The following is a 9,128-nucleotide window of genomic DNA, read 5'->3' on the forward strand; positions in this document are numbered from 1 at the left end:
GGGGGGGGGGGGGGGGGGGGGGGGGGGGTGAAGGGAGAGGGACCCAATCAATGCTTTACTTTCAAGGTGGCACACTCACGCACCAAGCCCAGCACATGCCCAGAAGAGGCAGCACATTAGTTGTACCCGGTTTTCCCAATCCCTGTAGAGATCAGGCACTAAAGTGGGGCTTTTTTGGCTCTTATCTAGTAGCTGATTGAATCAGGTTTAGCTAAAAATGTCAAAAAGCCTCACTGAAGTGTGCAGTCTATACAGATGCTGAGGAGCAAGGCTGAAGTAATGCACTGCTGCTTCCAATAGAGTACTTCTTTCCCCCCAGGTCTGTCAGCACTATATGATCCTACAAGGTTTTTAAGACTCGGCCCAAACAAAGAACAAATCCAATTATTTGCAAGCTTTCTTCCATTACTTCAGGGATCATCCTTTCTTACCTCATGTTAAAGAATGTCCATATCAGATTAATTACATTTGAAATATATGCAAAAGTACCGCATAGAAATTCCAGAAGCCCATTATATAAGGGCCATGCATTGCTAGCTGTTAATACACTAGGTGTTATATTTTGCCACATTTAGTTTGCATAAATCTAGGGCCTAGCATGAAGCCTCTCTTACACCCACCCATGCCTTACAACATGCAGAATTCTGTCTTATTTAAGCAATAAGGTCAGATCTGAAAACTCAGCACTAATATAAGCTGGGTTTTAGACTGGAATACACATGGTGTGTGTCTTATTGAAAAAAGACAACACAAGTAGCAACTGGAAACTCCCTAGTAAATAAGTGAAAATTACTAGGGCTTGATTCATATGGCAAAAATACTCAATCCAAAAGTTTAAAATAAAGTTTTGCAAAAATTACTACCTGGGAAGCACATCGTAGAAAATACATCAAGTGCTCAACCTTGCCTTTGATTACGTCACACCTACAGGCACAAAGCTGGCTAACAGAACACACATTGTCAATGCCAAGACACCCAACTGGTTAATTTGGGTATGGATGTACAGTTGACCCACTGTGGAAGTGGTTGGGAATTTCACCATGTATCAGGTGTTCCTGATGCAACAAACTGTTCATGTTCACACACACACACACACACACACACACACACACACACACACACAGTAAGTGGAATCTAAACCCATCAGTGAAAGGGGAGTAAGCTACCATGGGTTAGCCTCCACTTACAGCATAAGAGAATGCCAACAAAGGGTATGGCCACAGCCTCTTTTACCTGACAGTAAATTATTTGTATGTCTGCTCCTTAGACTGCAAGCTGTTTTGTCCAATAATTTTTTTTTGGTCTCTGAAAAGAATAAAGAGCATGCACACACAAGCATGCCTCCACAGTGGATCCCCCAGCTCTAAGCTAGTACCTCTCAATGCTATTCTTATAGAAATAAAAGGCAAGAACAAGCCCATATTTAAACAAGAGGCAAGAAACAATTGCTCGGCAATATAATTAATTTCAGGGAGGTAATATAAATTACCTTGCTTAAAATTATCAATACCCTGGCAAAAGAGTTTTTTCAACCATCACTTTAAACAGATATACAACCCAAAGGTGTGCCAAAAAAACAAGGTGTGGGAGGGAGGGTTGTTCATTTGTTTGAACACACTAGGTTAAACACCCAAACAATTATTGTTTTATAAAACACGAACCATCTTTCCCTGTAACCCAAGGAAGTATTATGGAATAGCTTCAATTCATATAAAGGGATGAGATGCAAACCCCCTCCTTGATTATTTCCCACCCTGCCCCCATGCTTTTTTAAGGAAAGGTAATTACACAGAAAGGACAGATATTCTTCTCTACTTCAACTTATAGCTACAGCACAAAAGAAAACATACTTCAAATCTACAGTGAAAAACATGATCAGACACTATACAGTTAGCTTTACTGTAGTCTGTTCTGAAACAGCATAGGATTAGCAACAGTTTATGTTGCAATATAATAAATTGAGCTTCAGGTATTTTTTGGAAATGTACCAAAGAGGAAGCAGCTGCTCTGCTCTAGTCTAATTTAGATTTAATGCAACATATAGACACCTGTCTCTCAAACCAACACAATACCTCTTCAGAATTCTGCCATAGGTCCTAACTAAATAGTTCTTTCAATTCCCTGCATTGCCTGACCTCTAGTGACTGCAAAAGTGAATTCCTGTAGTGTTCTTAGGCAGACAAGGCTCTCTGGGTAAATGTGATATCTTTTATCAGACCAACTAAATAGTTGGAAAAATGTTCTTTGCAAGCTTTTGGGCACAAACACCCTTCTTCGGGCATAAGGAGAGTCTCCAATGGATTCTCAGTATGCCTGAAGAAGGGTGTTTGCGCCCAAAAGCTTGCAAAGAACAATTTTTCCAACTATTTAGTTGGTCTAATAAAAAAAGATATCACTTTTACCCAAAGAACCTTGTCTGACTATGTGCTTCAACCAACATGGCTACAACCAACAACCCTGTAGAGTTCTTAGTAGCTTTGGCAAGTTATAGCAGACAGCTAAGGTGTCAAATGCCCAATGCAGTGGTTCAATATTTTTAGACTTCTGAGTGGTGCCTCAAAAATGCCAGCTAAGTTTTCACTTTTTTTTTTTTTTTTACCTACAGAAAAATACAGCATATTCCTGTTGCCAAGAACTCAGAAAGCCTACATACAGGTCAGCATGTTTTTGACACTATGGATTCCTATGTGAAATCTCTTGATTAATCTTGTGAACTCTGTCTGCACACTTAACAGCATTAACATTGTATGGCACCCTTGATAGTCTCTCAAGCTACATACCCCAGGGTGCAACAGCACCTTGGCTGAGAATCACTGGCCTAATGTCTATCCTACCTTAAAAATAAAAACAGATGAAGCTAGTTATACCAAGAGGTTGGGCCATTACCTTATTACCATGGAAATTTTCTATGGGATTCAAGTTCTACTTTGCACATTTACACCAGTTTTGGAGTACTTGTAACTACTCAAAGAACACATACCATCCAGGATGAGGAAATCCATACACAGCAAAAGTCGAGATCTCCAAAACCTTCAGTTGCAAAAGAAAAGAAACATAACTGTACTTTATTTTAATATCAATAGCTTGTCTTCAAACTCCTTGCAAAAGGTCACTGTTGAGAGTTCTAAGCCACTAATTTGGCTCGCTACAAAACCATATAATTGGCATTTCTCCGCTATCAGACCTCAGAGTTAATCCTGTCTCACCACTCAAAACCAGCAGTGAGTTTCACCTTTTTTTTTATTTTTTTTATACAGACTGAAGCTAAGCTGCATGCAGAATTTTGTTTGTGTAGGACTTAGTAGCAAGCTACATACCAGCTTCAGGACTGCAACACATTTAAAAAAAAAACCCTAAATTGATGGAATGTGAAGGTCAGAAATAGCAAGTTTTACAAAGTGTAAGGATTTTGCACCTGAACTTTGAGGGTATCATTAAACTACTTTTAGAACATAAACAGAAGATACACAGGCCCTTACTGCTAGTGTAGTAAAAGATCCTTCAGGGCTCTGAGAGCTTTTCAGAGTACTTAAGAGAGCTAGGGACCCAAACTATATGGTACTTAAAAATGGTATTTGTGCCCCTTAAAACAAAAAAAAACCCCAGAAAACAAAAACAATCCCACTACCTCTTAATTATTTTTGTTCAATAAAGTCTCATATTCAACACTATCATGCCTGGGCAAAAACTGACATTGCCTTCAATTCCAAAATGGTCTCCCTCCAAAGTGAGAGGAAGCAATGCATCTACCTCAGAGCTGGATATTCTGAACTATCACTTGAGTATTAGTATATTACCAAACTGTTCTAGCTGTTGAGGACACAGAATATTGCTCAAGTTAAGTTTACATGCCAATCAGTTGCAACAACAAGCACTTCCACAGAGCTCCTATCTATGGTTCAGCCTTGGTTTAAGATACATATATGAAGAAAAAAAAGTTTCAATTTGTAAGTTAGTTTTTCCATGCATCCACCATTATATAAAAACGTCATGCCTTTTGTTCAACTAGATGACACTGACCACAGATCCAAAACACCCTAAAAATTCACATCCAAGAACGGAGTGGAAATTTCCCCATAGACTTACCAGCAGAATGCCAGTCAAAAGGCCATCAAATCTATTGCTTGGATATGATAAATATCTTCTTAATCCCATTGCCATGATTTTTAGCAACATCTCCAGCAAATAATACAGGATGAAAAAAAAGTTTATAGCCTTGAAAAGGTAAAGAATGAAAAAAGAGTCGTTACAATCAAGCTTTGAAGAGCAAAGGCAACTTTATAGAAACACTGATGCAGCTTACCCCTAAGAAAAAGTCATCTCGTTCAGAAGGCTGCTTATCTGCATCTATTACCAAGACCACCTGGAAAAAATAGCAACTTCTAATGAATCAGCAGCTGGACATTGTACCCTTATCAAATCAAGGCTGTTTTTCCCATCGCAAATCCCAAAAGAAACAAGAAAGGGTTTTAAGTACCAAAACAGAATGATGTTGTGCAGACTACCTTCTTAAAAACTAAGTTATTACTTAGCTTTAAATATTGCTTGTGAAATATAAGAAGAGAAAAAGAAAATCCATACTTACACAGATAGAAATAATATTTGCAAGGGCTACAACATTCCCTATATAGCTGAAGTAGGGATGGCCAAAAGCAAATTGCATTTTCTGCAGGAAGGGAGACTGATACTCTGGTTTAGCAGGATGCTGAGAAGACAAAAAGCACAAAGGACTTAATGCAGTCTAAATCTTTTGTTAATGTAGTAGGGAAGAAGGCCCAATTTAAGCACAAGGGATGAACTCAGTGTGAATATTAGCAGGCAGTAGAATTCCAATGAACTCAAATTTCAGATTTCAGTTATACGGCTGACCAAGCCAGTAATTTTCTTCCTATAACCTGGTCTACATCCAAAGTTGTGCTAAAGATGCAATTTTTAACCAATGTAGTTAAATTAGTACAAAAAAGATGGGGAGGTAATTATTTCAGTGTAGCTAAAATTGAAGAGCAATTGGTTTAATTTAAATGAAATAAAGAGGGGTCATACAAAGATCTGAACCAGTCTGAATAATTCAGGCTCTATAATCAGTTGAAGTTAAACCAAATTCAACTTTTATGTTTAAGATGGGGCTAATCAGGAAATTTTGGATGAAAGGTTTTTTGGTAGAAAAATGCTGGCTTGTCAAAATGAAGATGTTGCATGGAAGCATACTGGTTTCAACAAGACAGAGTTCTTGGGGCCTGGATGAATTTCTGGTCATAACCAAAGACGTATATTCCTGAAAAAAGACCCTCATAACTAGGGCACTCAACTGGCATGGGACAGGATGACAGACCAGACAGATTAACTTAGGCCACATAACTACGTTATGTACTATGTAAGGATCTCTTCCACCTTTCCCCTCTCTAAAATTATTCAGAAATGTTCCTGTCCCATATCAAAATGAAACAGACTTCAAATTTTGAGAAGTCTCATGGGATGGGAAAAACATTTTAGCTACTGACAGCTGTAGGCGCAACCAAAAAAAAACAAAAACAAAAACAAAAAAACCACAATGCAGCACATGCCCAGCAGAGGAACCACATCAGTGTGACCTGGCTCACCCAGCATCTGTGGAGATCGCACACTTTAGCAGGGTTTTCTGGCACTTTTATCTAATATCTGAAGCTGAATAGGTGAATAGATTGAATCAGCTATTAGACAAAAACGCCAAAAAGCCCCACTGAAGCGTGCAATCTATAAAAGATGCTGAACAAGCCAGGTCAAATTGACACAGTTCCTCTTCTGATAAAGTGTTGCCTCCCCCGCCCCCCATGTCTGTCAGTGCCCTTTATGCCCAACAAATACAGCCATGCTTCAAGATCTTGCTTCACTGGTGCCAAAAAAGAAGTTCTGTGCTTTCTTTCAAGGGCTGGGAAGCAAGACTTCAAACAAATAGTCATCATCTTTGGCACAGACACTGCCCTCCAGAGGCAAACAGATGGAGACAATGAATTGCTCTAGAATGGGAGTGTCTCCTGTAAGAATAGTTCTAAGTGCTTCACTTATTCACAAGCTCATTTGCCCTGCTTCGCCTTTTCATTAATCTCATCCATGATACTTTGAAAGAAAAGTAGGGCAGCGAGTCAGGCTTGAAGATCTACAAGGTCCCTTCAGACCCTATTTCTATGAATCTATGAAAAAGAAAAAAAGGGTTTATGAAGATTATATTCTACCTGCTCCTCCTCTAGTAATTCTGCATGGAAATCATGACTGCAATTTGCAATACTGGTCCTCTGTAAAGAGCCAAAGTTGATCTGAGGGACTGGGATGTGACTGCATAAATTTGTTCAACATAACGCATACTTTATCTTACTTAAAAAAAAAAAATTAATTCTTATAACAGTCTAACAACTTGAAAAAATACGTACAGCAGTTTGACTTTCCAGCACTTATAAAGATCAAATAATTAAATTACAGGTGAACTTTTGGGTAAATCCAGAGTGTCTATACAGCTCATCTCCAAGTTTTCTTGTTACTAGCCATATCTTCTAATAAAAGAAAAATTACACCCACTCTGCTTAAGCAAATCATTTAAAAATTCCTCACAATAGATATTCATGAATGTTTATTTGGGTTTTTGGGATGGTTTTAGTCTTGTGGGCTAAGATCAAGTGTATTACCTTCTGAACTGAAATGCTATAAAAGCTGCTTTCTCTTCCCCTCTGATCTTCCTTGCCACACATTTGCACTTTCACAGACCTGCATTTTGCATCTTAGCTTAAGTTTCTATTCCACCCAGAAGAGCACATAAACACGAGCAGATTCTCCCTAGGCCTGAAGAAGGGTGTTTGTGCTCAAAAGCTTGTAAAGTTCCAACTATTTAGTTGGTCCAATAAAAGATATCACATTTACCCAAATAACCTTGTCTGGTATCTCAGATAAGAATTTGTCCCAATGAGAAACATTTATGAATTAGACAATGAACAATCAGTGAAATCAATGACCCTTCTCAGGTCCCATAAATATTTTTTCCCCTCAATTTCATGTCTGTATAGCTCAAGTAAATCATAAAGACATTTGTGGTGTTATATAAACAGTTGCTAAGTCACATACCTGTTTAACAGAGTCTTTGTCAAGTTCTTCAAAGAGTTTCTGAAATTGGACAGCTGACAGTAGTCCCCGAGGGCATGTCTTGAGTGTCTTTACATGCAAAAGAAATATTCAGATCAGTATCTGGATCTACAGATGTGGCAGACACCTCTTAATATATGGTCAGAGAGGCAGTATGAACAGCACACAAAACAAAACCAAGACTGAAGATGACACTCCACTCTGATGTTCACTCTGTCTTTGAGTAATGCATCTCTCTGTCCTTCCATTAGATTCCATACTGTTCGGACAGCAACTCTCTTAGTATATGCTGGTTCTTGCTTAAACATAGTAGAGTCCCAATCTCACTCAGAGCTAGTGACAGCTTGCATAATCTACACAGAAAAGGAACTAGTGGACACCTAGGAGCTCTGGGGTGCACCACTAAAGATATTCTTGGCCAATACCGATAGCCAATTATTAAAATCAGCCACATCAGCTGATACTGATACAATAGCAGATTTACAGAAATGCAGTTGGGCAGCATGGAGAGCAGCATCCTGGTGGTAACTTGGGGGAGGAGGGGGAACACCACAAATCAAAGCCCCCACAGTGAGGGAAGGAGGGTGTGAAGCAGGGGCAGCAGCAGGCACTGCCCAGCCAGAGTGGCAAATGGGACCCCAGGGCCAGAAGTGAGACGAAGCGCCAGGCAGCTCATCCAGGGGGCACAAGAGGGCTGGGGGAGGGTGGCTCCCCACTGCTGTGCGCACCTCCGGGGTAGGCATGAGGAGCATGTGCCCCTCCCCCCTGACTTGTGCGTGGGATGGAGGCAGGCAGCTCACTGCAGGCTCGGGGCCAGGGGCCACACCAATCCCTTCCCTGTGGTGGGGGTGGGCCAGGGCTGGGCTCAGATCAGGAGGGTTCAGCTGCACAGGGTAGGAGGCAGTGGCATTGGCAGGGGTGGCTACAGGAAGTTTAAGGCGAATTTTGGGGTAGCTATAGGCCCCCCAAGCTCCTGGTGCAGGATGGGCAAGGGACATGCAGCCAGCACAAGGCTCCACAGGGAGAGGCAGCAGAGCAGAGTGCCCCAACCAGAAGTGGCACTGAGGGAGGCTATGGCTACCCCAAAATTCACCTTTATTCCCTGACAGACATGCCTCGCAGCACCACCACCATCACCACTGCCTGCCCCACTCCCTCCCCGCAACAAGAGGCTGGCACAGCCCCTGGCCCCAAGCCCGCAGTGGACAGCCCACCTCCGCCCGCACACAAATCCAGAGGTCATGTGCGCCCCATACCTCCCTCAGGAGTGCACGCAGCAGCAGCAGGGATCCACCCTTGCTTCCCCCACCACTGCACCCCCTGGATGAGCTGTCTACAGTTCTATACTGCTCCCAGCCCCGGGGTCCCATTCACTGCCCTGGCTAGGCAGTGCCTGCCCCTGGCCCCTGCACCATGGGGGCCTTGATCTGTGCCTCCATGCGTCTTCCTCCTCACAGACTTACCAGCAGGACACTGCTCTCTGTGCTGCTCAGCTGCATTCCAGGCCACGTATATGCACATGGCTTGCAGCATTTCATCCAGGGACGGGCAATTATTTCAGGCAGAGGGCCCCTAACTGAGTTTTAGCAAGCCATTGAGGGCTGCATGGGTACCTGCCCCTTGACAGTTGCCCCACCCCCTGATCACCATTGTGGGACCAGAAGTCCCACCCCATAACCCCTGACCTTTGCCACTATAAGTCCCTCCCCTCACCCCCCAGAATTACTCCTTTCAGCAAGGGGTTTTGCCATCTCTGAACCAGAAAAATACCAAATTGTATTATAAAAATCAAACTTGTACTGCAACTTTCCTTAATTTCATTTCAAAAAAATATTTTTGTCCTGATTTACATGCATGTGTGTCATGTACACAGAGGTGATAGTATAAAAGCTTAAAATGAAGTCTTAACTCTTGTATATTGTGGGTAGGTGGGTAGGTATATGTTTGTAGGTATGTGGGCTGTGGTGAATAGTTGTGGGTGGGTATGAGTTTTGTGGGGGGGCTGCGTGTGGGGGGGA

The 9,128-nt window shown here is 41.8% G+C and overlaps 1 protein-coding gene across 1 annotated transcript in view; it reads right to left on the reverse strand.

The window, feature by feature from the left end:
• Positions 1-9,128, reverse strand: part of TPCN2 (two pore segment channel 2) — a 50,841-nt gene that overhangs the window by 17,283 nt on the left and 24,430 nt on the right. Inside the window, exons 13-17 of the mRNA XM_019519452.1 lie at positions 7,093-7,179; positions 4,586-4,705; positions 4,304-4,363; positions 4,087-4,215; positions 2,981-3,030 (exon numbers count right to left, since the gene is read on the reverse strand). Coding sequence (XP_019374997.1) covers positions 2,981-3,030; positions 4,087-4,215; positions 4,304-4,363; positions 4,586-4,705; positions 7,093-7,179 — 446 coding nt within the window. The remainder of the gene's footprint in view (positions 1-2,980; positions 3,031-4,086; positions 4,216-4,303; positions 4,364-4,585; positions 4,706-7,092; positions 7,180-9,128) is intronic.

Source organism: Gavialis gangeticus, unplaced genomic scaffold (assembly GCF_001723915.1).
Source record: "Gavialis gangeticus isolate Ggan-Ray unplaced genomic scaffold, GavGan_comp1, whole genome shotgun sequence".
Lineage (NCBI taxonomy): Eukaryota > Metazoa > Chordata > Crocodylia > Gavialidae > Gavialis > Gavialis gangeticus.